The following is a 23,380-nucleotide window of genomic DNA, read 5'->3' on the forward strand; positions in this document are numbered from 1 at the left end:
GAGCGGAAAATGATGAGAGAGTTTAATCCAATGGTGCTGTCTGATGATCTAAAAAAGCAGTTGGGGAGTATAGGGTATGCGAGGGTCCTTCCTGATGGGAACCTGTTGGTTTCATGTAAGAGTGAGGGGCAGGCTGAGAAGGCTAAAGAGTTGAAGATGGTAATGAATTGTGCAGTGGTGGAGGTGGGTAGGGTGGGGGAGCGGAGAGGGGCAGGCAGTAAGGGGGTGATAGCCGGGGTGCCGAAGGGCTTGAGTGAGGATGAATTAAAGGAGAATCTTAAGGGAGGTGTGCTAGTTAGAGTAAGGAGGTTGCAAATGACTAGAGATGGGAAGAAGGAGCCTAGTGAGGCAGTGTTACTGGAGTTTGAGGGGGAGGGGCTGCCTGGAAGAGTGAATATGGGGTATGTGAGCTACTCGGTGAGGGCTTATGTGCCGAGGGCGATGCGGTGCTTTAACTGCCAGCGGTTTGGCCATATGGCCCGGGGATGTAGGGAAAGTAGGAGGTGTGCGAGGTGTGGGGGGGACCATGAGTATGGGGATTGCAGGGAGGTAAAGCCTAGGTGTTGTAGCTGTGGTGGGGAGCATAATGTGGCTTCTGGGGATTGTGAGGTCATGAGGAGGGAGACGAATGTCCAGAAGGTGAGAGTGGAAGGTCGGCTCTCATATGCTCAGGCAGTGAGGGCGGAGGGGGGACAAGGTGGAGAGGCCAGGGGGCGGGAGGCGAGGGAGGTAGTGGTCGGTGAGGTGGATAGGCAGATGGCTGGTAGGATATTAGTGGAGAAGAAGGCGCTTGTGTTTTTTATAGCTGAGGTGATTAATAGTGCTTTCGGGGTTACATCTAGGACTGCAAAGGTTCAGGTGGTAGTGAAGGCAGCAGTGAGTCATTTGGGAGTAGAGGGGCTGGGGTGGGAGGAGGTGCATAGGGTGCTTTATTCGGGCGGGGTATCACAGAAGGTTTGAGGGAGATGGGGGTTAGGGAGTTGGGGATATCGGAAATACTGAGTGGGGGAGGGGGTGATAAGGCGAGGGTGGTGATGGGGTTTTGAGGAATGTGGGAGTGTATGATAGGGTCTGAGGGAAAGGGTCAGGGTTGGAAGTTAGATAGAAAGTTGAAATATACATGAGTCAGAGAGTGGGATATGTAGTATAATGTAGATGTAGGTTTATAGGGATGGTGAACAGTGTGGTTGTAGGAAGGTGTTTGTAGGTTAGGTAGTTAGTTAGACTAGTGGTTAGAGAGGGGAGACTGGAAGGCTGGCCCGATCGCCGGGTCGGTAGGTGGCGGTAAATGGCCCAAATTTGGTGCCCGTCCGCCGTAAAACACCATTTAGAAGAAGAAGAAGAAGTGAACTACTTTCCCGGGCTTGACAGTCAAGCAGCAACAACAAGCAACAAGAAGCGATAACATGGATGTAGACATGAAAGATGCAGATTGTGAAGTGAATAACGAAAAGTTGAACACAGAAACACAGCAGGAGAAGAAGGCAGATGAAGCCCAGCCGACTAAAAACAGCGCATACGAGCTGCCCTGGGTGGAGAAATACAGACCTCAGAAGCTCAGTGAGATAGTCGGTAATGAAGAGACCGTCAGCAGACTGGAGGTCTTCGCTAGAGAGGGAAACGTACCGAATATCATCATCGCAGGTAAGAAACAAGTGTGTTAACTTATAATTATTATAATAATAATACACTTATAGCATAGTTTATCAGTGAGCTGGATGCAATCCTACCTTGAGGGGAGATAACAGATTGAGTGATTGATTGATTGATTGAAAATTGTATTAACAGATTGCAGAATGGGTACAATACAGCTCAATACACAATTGTTAACTTAAGCCTTGGGGATGCAGACCAGAGAAAGACTTTCGTCTTGTTTACATCAGGGTCCCCCATTTTCAATTAATCATAACATAATATGACATACAGGTAGACAGTACTGTTGCCCGCATTTCATTGTATACTTGTATGCCGTGACAAATAAAACTCTTGACTCTTGACTTGCATCTAGACATTTGACATACCAGATCTACAAATATACAGTACTGTTTGTGTACAAAAGGAGTCTAAAAAAAAGAGAGTACATTGGAGGAGGTGACAACCACTGAACCCAAGACCTTCTAGCTGTGAGGCAGCAGTGATAACCTAACCAGTAAACCCAGGACCTTCTAGCTGTGAGGCAGCAGTGATAACCTAACCAGTAAACCCAGGACCTTCGAGCTGTGAGGCAGCAGTACTAACCACTGAACCCAGGACCTTCTAGCTGTGAGGCAGCAGTCATAACCACTGAACCCAGGACCTTCGAGCTGTGAGGCAGCAGTACTAACCACTGAACCCAGGACCTTCTAGCTGTGAGGCAGCAGTCATAACCACTGAACCCAGGACCTTCGAGCTGTGAGGCAGCAGTCATAACCACTGAACCCAGGACCTTCGAGCTGTGAGGCAGCAGTCATAACCACTGAACCCAGGACCTTCTAGCTGTGAGGCAGCAGTCATAACCACTCCAGTGAACCCAGGACCTTCTAGCTGTGAGGCAGCAGTCATAACCACTGAACCCAGGACCTTCTAGCTGTGAGGCAGCAGTCATAACCACTGAACCCAGGACCTTCGAGCTGTGAGGCAGCAGTCATTAACCACTGAACCCAGGACCTTCTAGCTGTGAGGCAGCAGTCATAACCACTGAACCCAGGACCTTCTAGCTGTGAGGCAGCAGTACTAACCACTGAACCCAGGACCTTCTTGCTGTGAGGCAGAAGTACTAACCACTGAACCCAGGACCTTCAAGCTGTGAGGCAGCAGTGATAACCACTGAACCCAGGACCTTCTAGCTGTGAGGCAGCAGTCATAACCACTGAACCCAAGACCTTCGAGCTGTGAGGCAGCAGTCATAACCACTGAACCCAGGACCTTCTAGCTGTGAGGCAGCAGTCATAACCACTGAACCCAGGACCTTCTAGCTGTGAGGCAGCAGTCATAACCACTGAACCCAGGACCTTCTAGCTGTGAGGCAGCAGTACTAACCACTGAACCCAGGACCTTCTAGCTGTGAGGCAGCAGTACTAACCACTGAACCCAGGACCTTCTAGCTGTGAGGCAGCAGTGATAACCACTGAACCCAGGACCTTCTAGCTGTGAGGCAGCAGTGATAACCACTGAACCCAGGACCTTCTAGCTGTGAGGCAGCAGTGATAACCACTGAACCCAGGACCACCCTGGAGCAACCCCTATAGATGCCACAACGAATTACCAACATTTCAAAACAGAATTCACTATCTCCAAAGCCAGGATAGGGGCTAAGCAGCGCTATCCTAAAAACAGGCTTGTCAGTATTGTTAGCTACTGCGCGCTCCATGCTAAGAAGTTATTTAAATACTTTGCTTGGATTTTCTTCATCAGACGCGTGTTACATTGTGGTACTTGAATGATGTCATGTATCCGTTCTCCACCTACGCTAAAAACACTCTTTTAGCATGCCTTATTGAAGCCAATGGGTACTGCAGTGCTCGCTAAATGCTAACAAGTTGTTTTGGGGTCGACTGGCCACTGCCAGATAGAAGGATTTTAACTTGACTTGTCATTCCAGGTCCTCCAGGCACCGGGAAGACCACCAGTATTCTGTGTTTAGCCCGAGCTCTGCTGGGAGCATCCATGAAGGACGCCGTGCTGGAGCTGAACGCTTCAAACGACAGGTGAGACCACAGATCTAGTATAGAGTTATATAACAGACCAGGTGAGACCACAGATCTATAGAGTTATATAACAGGTGAGACCACAGATCTATAGAGTTATATAACAGACCAGGTGAGACCACAGATCTATAGAGTTATATAACAGGTGAGACCACAGATCTATAGAGTTATATAACAGACCAGGTGAGACCACAGATCTATAGAGTTATATAACAGACCAGGCGAGACCACAGATCTATAGAGTTATATAACAGGTGAGACCACAGATCTATAGAGTTATATAACAGACCAGGTGAGACCACAGATCTATAGAGTTATATAACAGGTGAGACCACAGATCTATAGAGTTATATAACAGACCAGGTGAGACCACAGATCTATAGAGTTATATAACAGACCAGGCGAGACCACAGATCTATAGAGTTATATAACAGGTGAGACCACAGATCTATAGAGTTATATAACAGATCAGGTGAGACCACAGATCTAGTATAGAGTTATATAACAGATCAGGTGAGACCACAGATCTATAGAGTTATATAACAGATCAGGTGAGACCACAGATCTATAGAGTTATTTAACAGATCAGGTGAGACCACAGATCTATAGAGTTATATAACAGATCAGGTGAGACCACAGATCTATAGAGTTATATAATAGACCAGGTGAGACCACAGATCTATAGAGTTATATAACAGGTGAGACCACAGATCTATAGTTATATAACAGACCAGGTGAGACCACAGATCTAGTATAGAGTTATATAACAGACCAGGCGAGACCACAGATCTATAGAGTTATATAACAGGTGAGACCACAGATCTATAGAGTTATATAACAGATCAGGTGAGACCACAGATCTATAGAGTTATATAACAGACCAGGTGAGACCACAGATCTATAGAGTTATATAACAGGTGAGACCACAGATCTATAGAGTTATATAACAGACCAGGCGAGACCACAGATCTATAGAGTTATATAACAGGTGAGACCACAGATCTATAGAGTTATATAACAGATCAGGTGAGACCACAGATCTATAGAGTTATATAACAGGTGAGACCACAGATCTATAGAGTTATATAACAGACCAGGCGAGACCACAGATCTATAGAGTTATATAACAGGTGAGACCACAGATCTATAGAGTTATATAACAGACCAGGCGAGACCACAGATCTATAGAGTTATATAACAGGTGAGACCACAGATCTATAGAGTTATATAACAGATCAGGTGAGACCACAGATCTAGTATAGAGTTATATAACAGATCAGGTGAGACCACAGATCTATAGAGTTATATAACAGATCAGGTGAGACCACAGATCTATAGAGTTATATAACAGATCAGGTGAGACCACAGATCTATAGAGTTATATAATAGACCAGGTGAGACCACAGATCTATAGAGTTATATAACAGGTGAGACCACAGATCTATAGTTATATAACAGACCAGGTGAGACCACAGATCTAGTATAGAGTTATATAACAGACCAGGTGAGACCACAGATCTATAGTTATATAACAGACCAGGTGAGACCACAGATCTATAGAGTTATATAACAGATCAGGTGTGACCACAGATCTATAGAGTTATATAATAGACCAGGTGAGACCACAGATCTATAGAGTTATATAATAGATCAGGTGAGACCACAGATCTATAGAGTTATATAATAGACCAGGTGAGACCACAGATCTATAGAGTTATATAATAGATCAGGTGAGACCACAGATCTATAGAGTTATATAATAGACCAGGTGAGACCACAGATCTATAGTTATATAACAGACCAGGTGAGACCACAGATCTTTACAGTTAAGAGTTTTATTACAGATCAGATGAGACCATTGATCTATAGTTATATAGTTTTATTATTGATCAGGTGAGACCACTGATCTATAGAGTTTAATTATTGATCAGGTGAGATCACCGATCTTGCTTTGACTGAAAAACCTATAGTCAACCATGCATCTATACCAGTCTCCTTGACACAAACTAGTTTTAGAACCTCTCAAGACACGCTTTGGGTATGTTTTTATGCTTGCTGGTCATCATGGTGATGTCCTCTATCTTCCACCCTCAGAGGTATTGACGTGGTGAGGAACAAAATCAAGATGTTCGCCCAGCAGAAGGTCACACTGCCTAAAGGCAGACACAAGGTCATCATCCTGGATGAGGCAGACAGGTAAGACCACTATCTTAAAATACCCCATATGCCCCATCTCACTTAAAATATTTAAATAAAGTACTACCACCACAGGAAAAAGGGTACATAATGTACGTTATGTTATAGCCACATAAGTAATATATTATTTACGTATTGTATTGAAAATGTAACGTGTGAAAACTGTCAATAAAAATGTAAGTAAAAAAAAAAAAAAAAAAAATGTAACGTGTACGTATTACAAATAAGTACATATATTAAAAATGTATTAAACTTTTACGTTTTCAGGAAACGTTTTAAGTTCCCCTAGTGGCGATTGAACCCTAACCGTAACCATAACAACGTTATGTCTTAACCATAACTGTTAAGTGAATGTTAAAACTAACCTAAACTCTAACTATAATCATAGTTAGATAGTGGTCACAGTACTCACCCGCGACTGTAAAATTGTTTGTTGATTGCAAACTCCTGGTTGCCGCGTTTGTTTTGGACCTTTGCCGATACATAAATAATGAATGAATGAATGAGTTTATTTATTTCGAACATAAATTAAAAACAAATTAAATAAATAAAACAATTAAAATAAAACAAAGTCATAAATGGATAAAAAAATAAATAAGCAAAACAGTAATGTTCGAATAGGAGTAGGATGAAGTGTAAACTTATGTATTCCTACCCCTTCACACTCTATTATCTTATGCAACTCATATTGGCTCATTTTCATACAACCCAAATTTCCACACTATGAAAAGAAAATATCATGAAAAGAAAATATCAGTAATACCGGTAATACTAATGACAATCCCGCCGAGCACTAGCCCCTGGACAGGGACGCCAGGGCTCAATCGGTCGACACAACGCCTCCTCATCCATATACCTCTGAGATATAATCCTTTTATGTCTTTTTAAAGTAATATATATTTGTGCTTTGTTTTAATTCCACACTCAAACCATTCCACAGATTCACTCCACAAACTGAAATACACATACTCTTCATTGTTGAACGAACAGCCTGTTTCTTGAAGTTAGACTCTCCTCTTAAATTGTAACTGTCAAGATTGTAACAGTAACCCCCCTCTCTATCACAGAAATATTTTTGGATGTTACCTGGGAGTGAATTGTTTTGTGCTCTAAACATGATTTGTGCAGTCTTAAAATTCAGCCAGGTCCCTGAGTTTCATGGCATGTGATTTTAAAAACAGTGTGTTTGTGTGTTCCAGATATTCTACCTTTTTTTTGGATCCACTTTTTCTCCCATTTTCTATATTTTTCTCCCATCCCAATTTCGTATCATCCAATTCAACCCTCCCCTGTCACGAACGCTGTTTCTTGCCTCCCACAAGCCGGCTGCAATGTGGACTAAGTCATACATAGCACAAGTCCCCTCCGGTACTTGAGGTAACAGCAGTCGCATCTTTTCACCTGCGCAGCTCGATCTCTCAGTGGCGAGGAGTAACGCGTGGGAGGCTCACGCTGCCCCCGACACTTCCTGATTCTACTGCGCAGGCGCACCAACCGACCTGTAGGAGTCGCTGTCCACAACGCCCGATCCCCACCCATCAGTTTCCCACCCCCTAATACGGCCAATGTGTATTAGTACGGACGACCAGCTAAACTGAAAGCAAATGTGGAGCGCTGGGCTCGAACAGGCGTCTCCAGATTTCATGGCGAGCGCCTTGCCCACTACGCCACGTAGCCGCCCGCCAGATATTCTACCTTATTGATAATCCTAATAGCTCTTTTTTGTAGTGTGCATAATGGTTTTAAGTAACTTTTTATAAGTGTTACCCCAAATCTTCACACAGTAGTTCACATATGGTAGTACTAGTAGTGAGCAATATAGAATGTACAGTGATTTATGATCCAAGATGTGTTTGGTTTTCCCTAGTACTGCAGTGCTCTTGCAATTTTATTTAATTTATGTAGTTTATGTGAGGTTTCCAGCTGATTCTGTGGTTCAGTATCACACCTAGACATTTATTTGCATACACTCCTTCAATGTTAACATCATCTATAGTCATTTGTACTTGCATGTCTATTTTACGATTTCCAAATAACCTAAGTTTGGTTTTACTAAAATGTTATGACAATTTATTTAAATCAAACCATAAGTAAATAATATTATGAGATGAGTAACTGCGTGACACCACCTTAAACTCACCTGTTATTTCGTCCCATCCCTCTTTTTTTGGGTGGCCTTGTATCCGTATTGACACTTTTTATTTATTTTTTATTATCTTTTCCCCCTTCTTTTTCCGTTTTTATCCCCTCCCAATGTTAGTCGTTATGCCAATTCCCAATCCCCTTCCTGGTCATTGCGCACTCTACCCCCTACCGTCGGTCCGGGAGGGTGGAGACTATCACATGCTTCCTCCGACACATGTGTACCCAGCCCACCGCTTCTTTTCACCTGGCAGCGAGGACTCTCACTGGGAGAGTGTAACGTGTGGAAGGTCACACTACCTCTCTTAGATCCTTCCCTTGCTGTGCAGGCCCCCCGACCGAACTGTAGGAGTCGCTGTTTACAACGACCAGGACCCACCCTCGCCGGGTTTCTCACCTGCTAACACTGCCAATTGTGTTATTATGGACGGTCGGCCAACCCGGAAGCACCACAGCTGGATTCGATCCCACTGTCTCTGTGGTGGTAGACAGACGCTTAGTCCGCTGCGCTACCCGGCCGCCCCGTATTGACACTTCTAAATAAGATGTCAGGCAGCCTGTTACTGTTCCGCAACTGTAAGTTACTTCCGAGGTAGGCCTGATTGGCCCCGACAGGCACGTGACAGGCGTGGCCACGCCCCGCGGCAGCCTCAGGACGCGCAACTTTCTCTGCCGCGCGGCACGCTCCGCGGCAGCATTATGTAGCAGTAATACGCCCTTTTTCACTATCCAGAAATAGCTCAATTGGAAGCGCTGCATTGGTGTGGATCCTACCGTCCGTTGCTGGCAAGTTTGATTCCCTTAAATTTTTTTTAACGTGCATTCGTTCGCCGTTAAGTTTAGGCATGTTAACTTTAAGGAGTTGGTTAAGGTTAGGCATTGTTTCGGAGTTGGTTATGGTTAGAAAGGTTAAGTTTAGGCGCTGTTAAGGAGCTGGTTAAGGTTAGAGTTTGTCTTAGAGAATGGCAATATTCTTTCGGAGTTGGTTATGCCTTATGGTTAAGGTTAGGCATGGTTAAGGTTAAGGTTGGGCATAGTTTCGGAGTTGCTTAAGGTTAAAGGGTTAAGTTTAGGCGCTGTTAAGGAGCTGGTTAAGGTTAGAGTTTGTCTTAGAGAATGGCAATAGACAGCCTATTTCCGCGTTGCAGCGCGAGGCAATAGACAGCCTATTTCAGCGCGACAGCTCTCAGCAGCCTCGTTGCGCGTCCTGAGGCTGCCGCGGGGCGTGGCCGCGCCTGTCACGTGCCTGTCGGGGCCAATCAGGCCTACCCCGGAAGTAACTTACAGTGGCGGAACAGTAACAGGCTGTCAGGCAGGCTTATGTTCTGCTCCCTGCAACAGTAGCTCTGCACTGGGGAAGTGTTTGCTTTCCGCTTTGACATGATTTTCTGTATGATAGCATGTACAAGGTCTTGCTCGAAAAAGAGATATTTGATCTCAAGTGACTACCTGGTAAAATAAAGGTAAAAATAAAACAATAGTGCTATATATATATATATATATATATATATATATATATAGACTGTATACATACCTGCATATAATCATTTTTACATATCTGTAGATGGATACTATATCTACAAATTTATTTGGAATAACAAACCTCCACGTATAAAAAGATCCACCGCACAGAGAAACAAAGCCGACGGAGGTATGGCATTTCCAGATTTTTACCACTATTTTAAAGCGTACTCTTTAAGACCACTGACAACCTGGTTTGATTCCCAAGCATCTGTATCCTGGAGAAACGTAGAAGAAAATATAGTAGCACCACATAGACTGCAGGACATAGTATACACCATATTATCAATTAAAGCGTACTCTTTAAGACCACTGACAACCTGGTTTGATTCCCAAGCATCTGTATCCTGGAGAAACGTAGAAGAAAATATAGTAGCACCACATAGACTGCAGGACATAGTATACACCATATTATCAATTAAGCAATGCGAATTGAAATTTGGCCCCATTATTACTCATGTGATCCGGATATGGCGTGAAACACAAAAAAAATATTCTAACCAACATAAATGGCATAGTCATACTCCCCTATTCAATAACAATGCACTCCTGATTGGAAAACGACCTATAAGATACCCTAAATGGGCAAAGCAGGGCATACACACATTAGGAGATGTTTTCAACAAACAGGGTTTTTGTAGCTATAAAGACGTACATACAATTTTTTATCTCACCAGTTCCACATATTATTTTTACGCACAGTTATTGGTTTGTTTGAAGGCTCATGGAGTCCCATTAAGGATACCAATTGAGCACCACAGATATCACAAATTCTTCTATGAAAGAGAGACATCGAGAGGTTTCGTATCTGATTTTTATCATCACTTACTAACGTCCTCGTATGGAATCCTCCCCCTAGACTCAGTCTGGAGGAGGGATATACCAGACTTGGAAATACATTTTGATTGGCAAGAAGTCTGGGCAAACGTTCGAATTGCGTCACGTAACCCGGACCATCAACAAATTAATCTTAATTATATTCATAGGACATACCTGACTCCTATAAGATTGAACAGAATGGGACTTAAACAAGACTCCAGATGTTCCTTATGTACAAATGGGGATGAGGGTACATTTATGCATATGTATTGGGATTGCCCTCCAGTTAAGATATTCTGGAAAGAAGTGTCCCAGCAATTATCAAATTTCTTATTTCTGAACATACCTGTACACCCCTCTGTATTGCTGTTTAATGATGTTTTTTAGTTTGCAGCCCCTATACAGCTAAAGAGACTAGTTTTATCTGGTCTCACAGCGGCTAAAAAGCTGATAGCATCACAATGGTTTCAACCAGAAAAAAATGTGTCGGAAGGTATGGGTTCTTACATATCTCGATGTGATTTATCTAGAAATATCTACAGCAAGAATGTGAAACCAAAATTGCAATCTGGTTAGAAGTGGTGGAGAGAATAAAAGCTAGCATATGAATTGTAGTGCCTGGGTAGGAACAAATGATAATGGATGGATTATCCAAGTGGGGGTCCGGGGGGGGTGAGCGAGCGAGAGCATATGTATGTAGGGTATTAGATAGCAAGTATTAGGTATATATCTCGTATACTACATTTATTTAAATGGTGATTTCATTGGATGTTTACTGTTAATGCTTGTGTGTCTAATTTTATGTTATGTTTAAAAAATAATAAAAAAATAAAATACAAAAAAAGATACTATATCTGTACATATCCATGGCATTACCTACCTAGTTATGCTGCTGGCCAGTATGACTTAATACCATAGGTTCTTTATACCTGTATCACTTTACATATTCTGTACATACATCTGATTAGCACTATTACTCAGTATTCCTAATTTATATATTTTGAATCTAATCTAATAAAATGTAGCTTTCTCGTTGCCTGTGGATTCTGTGTGCACACGGTTCTGTGGTTGCATGCTCTTATAAGGAGCTGGCAGGGCGTTTATGTATGCAAATTTAGGTGTACGAGAATGCATAATTCAATTTAAGAATCAGTGGCATTCCTCGTTCGGGCCAGCACAGCTCGGAACACTTTGGCTGTTTAAGAACACATTGCTCATGAATCTGGCAGTGATCTTTCTTAGGGTTGGTCTTATGAAGTTCATAAGAAGCTTTGAGAAAATGTTCTCCCCTACTCGGTCTTCCTCTCAGCCTTCCTACTGTCTCTATAAAGAACCTTCTCTACTGTGTCTCCTACTCTGTCTCCCCCTCAGCCTTCCTACTGTCTCTATAAAGAACCTTCTCTCCTGTGTCTCCCCTACTGTCTCCCTCTCAGCCTTCATACTGTCTCAATAAAGAACCTTCTCTCCTGTGTCTCCCCATACTCTGTCTCCCTCTCAGCCTTCATACTGTCTCAATAAAGAACCTTCTCTCCTGTGTCTTCCCTACTCTGTCTCCCTCTCAGCCTTCATACTGTCTCAATAAAGAACCTTATCTCCTGTGTCTCCCCTACTCTGTCTCCCTCTCAGCCTTCATACTGTCTCAATAAAGAACCTTCTCTCCTGGATCTCCCCTACTGTCTCCCCCTCAGCCTTCATACTGTCTCTATAAAGAACCTTCTCTCCTGGATCTCCCCTACTGTCTCCCTCTCAGCCTTCCTGCCGTCTCTATAAAGAACCATCTCTCTTGTGTCTCCCCTACTCTGTCTCCCTCTCAGCCTTCATACTGTCTCTATAAAGAACCTTCTCTCCTGTGTCTCCCCTACTCTGTCTCCCTCTCAGCCTTCATACTGTCTCTATAAAGTACCTTCTCTCCTGTATCTCCCCTACTCTGTCTCCCTCTCAGCCTTCATACTGTCTCTATAAAGAACCTTCTCTCCTGTGTCTCCCCTACTCCGTCTCCCCCTCAGCCTTCATACTGTCTCTATAAAGTACCTTCTCTCCTGTATCTCCCCTACTCTGTCTCCCCCTCAGCCTTCATACTGTCTCTATAAAGTACATTCTCTCCTGGATCTCCCCTACTGTCTCTCTCTCAGCCTTCATACTGTCTCTATAAAGTACCTTCTCTCCTGTATCTCCCCTACTTCAAAGTCAATGGGAGTTTATACTCCAGATGTGAGCTGCATGATTTGAGGGCAAACTGAGAGCTTATTTGAGTGTTTCCAACTGAATGAGTGCATTGTATATTATTCAAATATGTGACACATTATCTCATTATTTAATTCTATAATGTATTCTTTCTTGTTTAGCTCTGTCCATTCTTTCAACCATGCTATGTAGGGATGTCTACAGCAACGCAACACCCTCCTGGGGTAATAAAGTTCTCTCTTTAAATATTTATTTATCTGTCTCTCCACTCCCTCTCATGCTCTCTTTCCATCGATCCAGTATGACGGATGGGGCCCAGCAGGCCTTAAGGAGAATCATGGAGATCTACTCCAAGACCACCCGCTTCGCTCTGGCCTGCAACGCGTCCGATAAGATCATCGAACCGATCCAGTCTCGCTGCGCCGTGCTGCGCTACTCCAAGCTGAGGGACGACCAGATCATGGCCCGTCTCCTGGAGGTGGTGGAGCAGGAGAAGCTAGCGGTCTCTGATGATGGTCTGGAGGCCATTATCTTCACCGCTCAGGGAGACATGAGACAGGTGAGAGTTAGCAGGTAGATAGATAATTAGATATTTAGATGGATCATTTGACAGATGGATAGACAGACGGACACTAATTTTTACTAATTGGTATGTGATAGAGCCTGCAGAATAATGAAGGACCCTCACCACCCCAACAATAGCCTGTTCAAGCTGCTGTGGTCAGGCAAGCGCCTCCGCATACACGCAGCAAGAACAGAGAGACTCAGGCTCAGCTTCTTCCCTCAGGCCATCAGAACACTGAACACTGATCTCTCCACACACAAGCACACATGAACACACCACATTCTGCACTCTCTCACACACAAACACACCACAGGTCACTTTAAACTAGAGCTGGGCCGTTAACGGCGTTAACGTGCTGCGTTAACGCTATACTAGTATTGCGCGATAATATAATTAACGCATTAATCTAAAAAAAAGATTTTTTTTTTTTTTTTTTTACATTTTTTTTTTTTTTACATTTATTTACCCAGGGTAGGTTCGCTGAGCACAGATGCTCTTTTTCAGGAACGCCCTGCTTCACATTCACACAGTTCCATTCACACCTGGGAGCTGCCCAGAACAACCACAGTTGACACAATTGGCCACTGAGCAACTCCACTGGAGCAGTTGATTCAAGCCATGTCACATAGTTCAAGTTTGAAATGATTCTTTCTGTTTTGCTCCTGAGAGTGTGCTAGATACTGTACTGGTAATATTATTTATTTGTGTTAACTTCTGAATAAAACAACTTATTAAACACAAGTACATCTTATTGAACATTATTTTGATATTTCATTACCAATTATCATAGCAAAACAGCTTTTTCAAACAGTCTGTAATGCATTTTGGAAACGGGAGATGGGCTCATGGTGTAATGGGCCACCTGGCCTGAGAAACATAAGGAGGAAAGAAAAAGTAAGGACTTACTTCTGGTAATTATTTGGGTAGAACACACATATTTTGAATGCCTTCGGCAGGTTTTTTTTTTATTTTTTTTTAGCCATTTTAATCTAGATTAATCTAGATGAAATCCAGGATTGCAGATAGATTAATCTAGATTAAAAAAATTAATCTATGCCCACCTCTACTTTAAACACATAAGAAAAGGTCACTTTAAAGGAAAGAAAAAGGGTAACTGGATGTTTTTGTATAGTTAGGATAGCATAGTGACAGAGTATAACTGTATATTGTATAGTAGTGTACATAGGACTCATTACCTTTTGTATTTTCTCTTAGTACTTTTATCATGTCTATTTTATTTCTATTCTATTTTATTCTATTTGTATTTTTTGCACAATCGAAGCATGGCCACCTTCATTTCACTATATGTCTTGTTGTGTATGTATGTGATGAATAAACCTCTTGAATCTTGATAGATAGATAGATAGACTGATAGACGGATGGATGGATAGATGATTTATGAAACTTGAAACTTTCCACCACCAGGCGCTGAACAATATTCAGTCGACCAACTCCGGGTTCGGCTACATCAACAGCGAGAACGTGTTCAAAGTGTGTGACGAGCCGCACCCCCTGCTGGTGAAGAGCATGCTGGGACACTGCGTCGAGGGGGACATCGACGGAGCGTACAAAATCATGGCGCAGCTGTGGGCTCTAGGCTACTCTCCTGAGGACATCATAGGAAACATCTTCAGGGTCTGCAAGACCTGCCCGATGCCAGAATACCTCAAGCTGGAGTTCATCAAGGTGCTGATTCTTTCATTAAAGTCTTAAATAGGATTTTGATGGGTCTTAAAAATGTATTGGATTAGGAAGCTACTTTAATGTTGCGATAACCTCTGTATCTCGTCTAAATGTGTTTTGGGAAGAGAGAGAGATGTCATCCACAGATCGTTGGATGAATCAATGACTTAAGCTAAAATCATTAGTTGCAGCTCTGCTAATATCATACAGACTAATTTAATTAATTGTTGGTTCATTTATGAATTCTATGAAGGATAAAATGATCTAATGTGTGTGTGTGTGTGTGTATGTGTGTATGCAGGAGATTGGCTACACCCACATGAAGGTGGCAGAGGGCGTGAACTCTCTGCTGCAGATGGCAGGACTGCTGGGTCGACTGTGTAGCAAGACGTCTGCTCCTGTAGCCAGCTGAAGAAAACCACCCACTACCAACCTCCTATTAAACCCCACCCACAACCAAAAAACACATTTATTTTCTGTACCCACCTGCATGTCAGCCTGTATCATGTCTGTATGTCAGTCAGTCTGTATCATCAGCCTGTATTGTCAGTCTGTATAACAGTCAGTCTGTAGGTCAGATGTATAAATGCACTCCTTTGCTTGGCTTTTGTTGCCACAACAGTCAGTTTGCATTCCTCTTCCCTGTAAGATTCAGGTAAATTCAAGAGGTGAGGTGCATGTAAGGAGCTTAATGTATCAATAAACCACCTTTTCATCATCACATTGCTTCATATTTTGCTTTGGAAAGCTAGTTAGTTGATTGGATTATTGGACAGAATCTATTAATTTATAGATGCACATTCTTACAATAAACGGATGCAGAGGATGGTTATATTTAATCCCCAACAGAGTCCCCCATCTAAACTGCATTGACATGTCTGACTAGAATAACATCTAAACTCTGCATTGAGTAGCATCTAAACTCTGCATTGACATGCATAACTAGGGTAACATTGAGCCATACTGGTGCAGACCTCTGAATTGACTTAACTGAGTAACATGACCATAATGGTGGAGACCTTTGCATTGGTTTGCAGTTTTCCATACCTCCTCTTTGATCAAGGTGCCTCACCTTGGATGAACCTCCTCTTTGATCAATGTGCCTCACCCTGGATGAACCTCCTCTTTGATCAATGTGCCTCACCCTGGATGAACCTCCTCTTTGATCAAGGTGCCTCACACTGGATGAACCTCTTTGATCAAGGTGCCTCACCAACCTCCTCTTTGATCAATGTGCCTCACCCTGGATGAACCTCCTCTTTGATCAAGGTGCCTCACCCTGGATGAACCTCTTTGATCAAGGTGCCTCACCCTGGATAAACCTCCTCTTTGATCAAGGTGCCTCACCCTGGATAAACCTCCTCTTTGATCAAGGTGCCTCACTGGATGAACCTCCTCTTTGATCAAGGTGCCTCACCCTGGATGAACCTCTTTGATCAAGGTGCCTCACCCTGGATGAACCTCCTCTTTGATCAAGGTGCCTCACACTGGATGAACCTCTTTGATCAAGGTGCCTGACCCTGGATGAACCTCCTCTTTGATCAAGGTGCCTCACCCTGGATGAACCTCTTTGATCAAGGTGTCTCACCCTGGATGAACCTCCTCTTTGATCAAGGTGCCTCACCCTGGATGAACCTCCTCTTTGATCAAGGTGCCTCGCCCTGGATGAACCTCCTCTTTGATCAAGGTGCCTCACACTGGCCAGATAAGATTCTTGCCCTGTCACTTGTCAATCATGTTCACATACGATCAGGGAAGAGCATAAACCTCTAACTTTATTTCAGTACAAATTTCAAACAGCAGTAATAAATAGTCATAAGTACAGTAGTAATAACCGGTACAATAAAAACATTTAAGTGTTGTAATTTAGAATACAATACATGAATGTAGAAATGCGTTCATGTCGAAAACCCCATAACTAAATGTTTTGTGATTTTAAACCTGCACTATATAATTATAGCAATAGCAACAACAGTCCTTTGTTTTACAAAGGAAAGAAAATGCCAAGGAAAATAATTTTCTTGGAGCAACTTAGTTTTTTGTAATTTGTTTACATTTTATACATTTATGCTCTAGAAATTAGACTGCAGTTACAACAGACTGCTGTTAGGTTGAAATACCTACTTCATATATGCAGAGGACATTTTGCGCTACTGGGCGATGTGCCCGACCATGAAGGCAGTTGTAGGCTACTGAGTTTCATGCATCACTGATGGGAGGGTTTTCTTGTCTATATCGGACCGTCAACACGTCATTCACACTGAAATGTGATCACAACTCTTTTTGAGGGGAAACAACTCAAGGAATAAATAGGGATTAGATGGCGTTTGTTCATAAACTAACATTATAGGACACAGGGATATAAATCACTGGAAATTAGGAGATATCCTGCAGCTGAATGGGTAAATGCCATAAAGACAGAAGCAGCCTGGAAACTGATTAAAATGAACTTTTCACTAATTGGTGTGAATGCTCAATGGTGGCCAGTGTTGGAAAGTAATTGCTTGACTTAACATGATGCACTAACAAAACAAACGTTTCAAACAATGTAAGTGTCCTGCCAACATTTTTATACTAGACAAATACAATGGCAGTCAATAGGAGCAGTGTCTTGTGTTTCCCCCAAAAGTAGCGCGACCATGACAAAAGGCGATGTACCTGGATGTGCCGGTCTGATATTTCATGAAAAAGTTACACAGTGCAGGTTTAACTTAAAGTGAACATTTCCACAATCCTCTAGGCCAGTGGTTTTCAATGTGGGGGACCCCCAAAAGGTCCTTGAGAGGGTTCCCAGCAAAAAGAGGAATAGTTTAAGGGATACATAGTTTAATGTCACTGTTATTTAACTGACGCTTTGATTTCTGACACGTTAGACATGTTTATAGCTATCAGATTTTAGTATTGGGTCAATTCTACCGATACCGATATTCTATTTTAGCCTGATATCGGACCGATATCCCATACCAGTATCGGTATCGGTGCATCCTTATAGCATTAATTCTGGACTTGGATCTTCTGAAACAGAGATCCCTGAGACAAGACTTTATCAGACAGGGGTCCAATCATTTGGGGTCCTTCACATGAAAAAGGTTGAGAACCACTGGTACAGGATGTTCCATACCTTTTAAACATACTCAAAACGCAAATACAAATTCTGAAATACATGGCTGTCAATTCTGAAAGAGGCCTTTCTTCATTACAGCAATGTTGACCTGTGGAGATATGAGGTTTCCAACAGACTATAATAAAATCCTATTAATAAAATGTTTCTGTTGCCATCAGTAACAGGCGGTAGGAACACAGGCCATGCAGCACCACGTCAACCAGAGAGCAATCAACATGTTGGAATAGAAACTTAGAACTGTTAATTATAAGGAATATAGTAATCTCTAAAATTCCAATAACGTAATAGATTATAATCATTACGAGAACCGATACGTCAATGATAAACTTTAACCACACCCACAGAGCACATTAATATCAAGTCATGATGGCACAGCTTGGATACGGATACTCCAAAAAGAATCATGCTCTCTACAAAGGCTGGTGGGAGTCAAATCACTGTCATCCCATGCACAATGTGTATTTCCTGCTAAATTTAAATAGTCTGTCATAACCAGACTATTTGAAAATAATCATCAGTGAATGATTTGCAGTTTTTTACTATTGTAATTTTGAAATGAATGAATTGAGAATGAGTTGACTCACTTGCGCTGGTGTCTATGGGAGCTGCGCTCCTCTCTCCATCAGACTGTCTGAATACGCTCCTCTCTACAACTTTTACTATGGCACTACAGTACAACTTTACTATTATGTTCCCATTGTTTGTGAAGAGCCCCTTTAACTGGGCTGGTACCACAGAAGAGTGGTGTGTGTGTACACCTGTATAACTACACTTGTGAGGACAGACCCTTAACAGCCCACCTTTCTTGTGGGGACATTTTAGGTTGTGAAAACATTTAGTCTGTGGCTTGGGTTAGTGCTTAAGGTTAGGGAGTGAATGTCCTCATAAGTATATTAATACCAATGTATGTATGTGTGTGTGCCCTAATACTTCAGCCAATCCAGTTTGATGGCATTAGGGTCAGAGGTGACAGGGGACATGCAGTCACCAGTTTGGTTTCAGGTGTATAACCTCCTTGGAAATAACAAAGGTCTTAAAGCAAATAACCCACAACAACAACAACAACAACAACAACAACAATAATAATCTGGATAATGTGGACCAAACCATGAGGACTAAGAATAGAGGATAGTAGATGTCTGACCTGAGAGAAAAGGACGTTGATAAAAGTCTATGAAGATAAATATGGACCAGCTCAAGTACAGTTACAACTACACCATCACCATGACAACCACACAGCTCTGTGAAGAATGGACCAGAGCCACAGATAAAGAGAGTTTGTCCAAATTGTACTATGGGCACCATATAAACCTTTTCATTGGAACTGTGTTGCTAGGGAAACAGCTTTGGTCCAAGTTAATTTCCTGGCAGCTATTGTATCAGCAAACACTGCAACAGGAAACACACTTGGACCAATTTATATTTTGTATCCTTGACGTTTGAAACAGTCCATCTCTACAACTAACTAGTGTTGTCTTTAAGAAACAATGTCCTCTGTAACATTCTTTAGGTAACGATCACCAGTTACCTAACCACGGAGCATGACTGTGTAGCTAACATGGCTGTCAGTGAAAACCACCAAACTCTTTGTATCCATGGCTCTGGTAGTTACAATATAAACACCTGTAAATAAATACATCCCTAGAGACACAGATATACCAGTTATAACTGTTAAAAACACACCAACCTCTAGTCTCTGTGAAAACTACTGTATGTGTTCACGGCTATGCATGTTTGTGTTTTGTGGCTATGTGAGTAGAGTAGAGTAGAGTAGAGTAGAGTAGAGTAGAGTAGAGTAGAGTAGAGTAGAGTAGAGTAGAGTAGGAGTCAGTGAAGGAGAGACTCTATGCAGTGACCTCCAAGGTGTGTGTGATGGTGTGTTTGGGGCTGGCTGGGTTGGCGCCCTCTGTGTGTGTAAGGGTGGCATTGCGGCTGCGAGGTCCGTCCGTGGAGCCGACGCTGGAGGCAGAGTGAGTTCTGGAACGAGCCAACCGGGTCATACCGACTGTGGGCACTAGGGGGAGACAGAGAAAATATATGACTATAGTACTAAACTTTGTGTGTGTGTTAGTTGTCATCAGGGGTGTAATTATGGGGGGGGGGAGACACATGGGACATGTCCCCTGCATGTTTTCAGAATGCAGTTATTGTCCCCTGCACTTTTTTACCGTCCAAAACAATGTTACACGATAATAAACTGTGACGTGACGTGATAGGACCACACGGAAAACGGCTGCTTGTCCATCTCTGAGCCATTGTCATGCAAAGTCAAGTAGCCAAGTGGCGTGAATACTTTCCCCAAGGTCGGTTGTCCTTTCGGTTTGCGCGGCCTGATTGGCCACTGACGCTTCTCTCAGCGCCCAATCGCGTTGCGCCTAGCTTTCAGTTCCACAGCCCAAGTCCTCGCCCATTTCCTCGTATTGTTTTCATCTCTCTATATTATCGCGTTGCGCCTAGCTTTCAGTTCCACAGCCCAAGTCCTCGCCCATTTCCTCGTATTGTTTTCATCTCTATATTAACGTAGCCCATTTCCTCGTATTGTTTTCTTTTTTTTTTAAACTTTGACCAGTCAGCTGGTTCTTTTTAGCGTTTATCGCTTTTTCATCGCATTCATACTTGGTCAAGTTCGACCGACAGAAGCAGGCTGAAAGGGTTCAGATGCCCCAGAAGACACTCTGGGAAAGGCACGGCTGCCGTCCGGGATTCGAACGCGCTCAGCCCCAGATCCGTGACGAGCACGGTTGTCCACGGCGCTGAAATAGCACTCGCGGTACGTGGTGAGCTACTGGAGCTCCCCTCCTCGTATTGTTTTCATCTCTCTATATTAACGTAACGCGCTATACGTAACGTAACACGCTATTCATATCAATCGACATCACATCAATATATAAATAACGTATTGTTTTCATCTCTCACATCAATAGACTTCACCCATTTCCTCGTATTGGTTTCATCTCTCTATATTAACGTAGCCCATTTCCTTGTATTGTTTTCATCTGTCTATATATATTTTTTTATCTACTTTTTCTCCCATCCCAATTTCGTATCGTCCAATTCTACCCTCCCCTGTCTCAAACGCTGTTAGGCCATGCCTCCCACAAGCCGGCTACAATGTGGAAGAAGCCTTACATCACGTGTCCCCTCCGGTACTCGAGGAAGCAGCCGTCGCATCTTTTCACCTGCACTTATATATACGTGGTTGGCGGGGAATGTGTTAAAGGTCCCATAATTCCAAGTGATCGCATCGCCATTGCGATTACCAGTGTATATGTCTATACACATTTCGATGGTAAATACGTTTTGGCAACGGAATTTCGAGGCGATCAATGTGAATCTCTGTTCAAGCAGGAGGAGGAGCCCTTACCAAAAAAGAAATATAAGGAAAACGTATATCCACGCGAATGCAATTCCAGTTCAGACACAGACGATACTGCCACCTGGTGATATTCGATCGGCATTGCAATTCCAACGGATACAAACGAGCCAGGGACGGCTAGAATGATCCGGATGATGATTTAGAACGGGGATCAGAGGAAAAAGATCAAAGGATCAAAACCAGACTATACTCGTGATTGGTGCTCAACCGCTGGCGAGATAACCCGACTATACTCGCGATTGGCGCTGAATGTGTTAAGCCCGAGTGGTCCAGTACTGGACCGCAAATGACATCACGCCATGAATCCATCTCTACAGGATGTATGAATTAATGTTGCGTTTTTTTCTTCAAATGTAGCCAAGAGTGAAGACCCTAACCCTGTCAAAACAGCAGTCAAAGTGTATATTTTCAGCAATACATTTGTTTACCAATGGTTTAAAGTGTTATTAGTGAAATATGAGAAATCTAGTCGGGCGAGAATTGACGCCGCCATTTTGTTTGTAGTCCTATGAGGAGACCCAGGACTTTCTATAGGCTTTTCGAATAAAAAAAAACTACACTTCCTAGCTCAGGCCAGCCCGTCAATCATCTGATTCCTAGATACACTTTTTCTTTCTCTTATTTTTTTCGGGATCATCTTCCGGCGTTGCAATCTGATGAAGAATGGTGGAGAAATTTACATTATAAAAAAGTAACTGTACTTACAGTAGATTTCATTCACGGTTTGTGAATCACGCCTGGTGATACTAAATCCAGATTGAACTAATGTTCTAATTGAACATTAGAAAGGGGAAATTTGGCCCGATCCATAGATGTGAGACTTGGCCATAGTAAGGTCATTTATAAACCTGATATTCTATATTATATAATCATATTTCAAATTGCATGTGTTCGGATGGCAGAATTCAGTACAGTCTCTACTAAATCTCCTGTTTAATCATCTTCCCTCTATTCATTTGCTTAGATATTTTGTACATGTGATCTATAGAAGGTGCTGAATAAGCTCAGTATCATGTCTGGTCATTTTTAGCATGGTGTTATTCAGCGTCAAAGATATAAAAAAGAAAATCACAATTTAATCAAGCCTAGTAACAGACACAATATTTCTGACACTGGGAATACATTCCCTGAGATCAATAGAGGTCCCTAGATACAAAGAACTTGTAGAAGTGGAGCAATCTTCCATTTACTTTCCATGTATTTTAGGCGGATTTTCAGAAAATAGGGCTCAGGCTTAAGAGGTTAACAAACTTTGCCATCTTATTTATATTAAAACATAATTATTTTAAAATAAATTGTATAGTACATTTTGCTCTGGTAATCCACTGGAAATCCTCCCCTCTGGTGGGATCAAGATAATCCAGTTTTTTGGGATCAAACTGATCCCAATCCTGTGTTGTCGGTTTGAACTACCCGTTTTGAAGATTTGATCCAGATTAAAGCTTGGATTTGATTTCCTGATCTGATCGGATATCAAAGTGATCCTAATCCTGTTTTTTGGTTTTGAATTACCCAAAATACAAATCTGATCCGATCAGATAGGGATTAAAAGTGTTGAACTACTGGGCCCTGGAGATAGATTTAAGCTAGGTTTATCACCTTAACTATACTGTAGGTACAGACATGTGTATGTTTTAATGTGGCTGCATCTCATTCAAAACACATAACATAAAACACATACTGTATGTTTGGGGTGTTAACATGTAACACAGGACACAGACCAACAGTAACCTATAAGACACTGTTTGACATGCTGTTCTAACTACACACACCTTCAGTTCCATCACCATCATCCATCCACTGTAAATAGTGCTGGAAATGCCATACTTTTATGGTATCGATTGGATTGCTTCAATATCGAGTATCGACAAATGCGGTGTCATTTGATGCCAAATTTCAGTACCCAAGCAGTTAATCTCATCAGCATTTGTTCCAAGATATAAGGCTAACGATTGGCCATTTCCTCTATTCAACCGATCCAAAATATAACAAAGCCTCTGATTGGCTTGTACAGCACATGCAACACACATTACTCAGCAAAAAAGTATAATTTTGGTATTGGTATCAAATCCCAGGTATTGGTA

The 23,380-nt window shown here is 42.4% G+C and overlaps 2 protein-coding genes across 3 annotated transcripts in view; one reads left to right on the top strand and one right to left on the bottom strand.

The window, feature by feature from the left end:
* The first annotated feature begins 1,359 nt into the window (after nucleotides 1-1,359).
* rfc2 (replication factor C (activator 1) 2) lies at nucleotides 1,360-15,504 on the top strand. The gene is made up of 6 exons (XM_084333126.1): nucleotides 1,360-1,644; nucleotides 3,581-3,686; nucleotides 5,781-5,882; nucleotides 12,849-13,107; nucleotides 14,539-14,799; nucleotides 15,098-15,504. The coding sequence occupies exons 1-6, from the start codon at nucleotides 1,407-1,409 to the stop codon at nucleotides 15,206-15,208; spliced, it is 1,077 nt and encodes a 358-aa protein (XP_084189252.1). The 5' UTR covers nucleotides 1,360-1,406; the 3' UTR covers nucleotides 15,209-15,504.
* A 1,073-nt stretch (nucleotides 15,505-16,577) lies between these two features.
* LOC311243881 (protein NDRG3-like) overlaps nucleotides 16,578-23,380 on the bottom strand; it is a 59,794-nt gene continuing 52,991 nt past the window's right edge. For both annotated transcript variants that reach the window (XM_084333258.1, XM_084333257.1), the window contains one exon: nucleotides 16,578-19,934. In XM_084333258.1, coding sequence (XP_084189384.1) covers nucleotides 19,765-19,934 — 170 coding nt within the window. In that variant the 3' untranslated portion in view covers nucleotides 16,578-19,764. The remainder of the gene's footprint in view (nucleotides 19,935-23,380) is intronic.

Source organism: Notolepis coatsorum, assembly GCF_963971535.1.
Source record: "Notolepis coatsorum genome assembly, chromosome: 17".
NCBI classification, from domain to species: domain Eukaryota; kingdom Metazoa; phylum Chordata; class Actinopteri; order Aulopiformes; family Paralepididae; genus Notolepis; species Notolepis coatsorum.

Excerpts from the sequence above, each read along its gene's own strand:
- rfc2 (XM_084333126.1), top strand. The coding sequence starts at position 1,407 with ATGGATGTAGACATGAAAGATGCAGATTGTGAAGTGAATAACGAAAAG. Across the intron at positions 3,687-5,780 it reads CTGAACGCTTCAAACGACAG|AGGTATTGACGTGGTGAGGA; the intron begins GTGAGACCACAG and ends TTCCACCCTCAG. Across the intron at positions 13,108-14,538 it reads CTCAGGGAGACATGAGACAG|GCGCTGAACAATATTCAGTC; the intron begins GTGAGAGTTAGC and ends TTCCACCACCAG.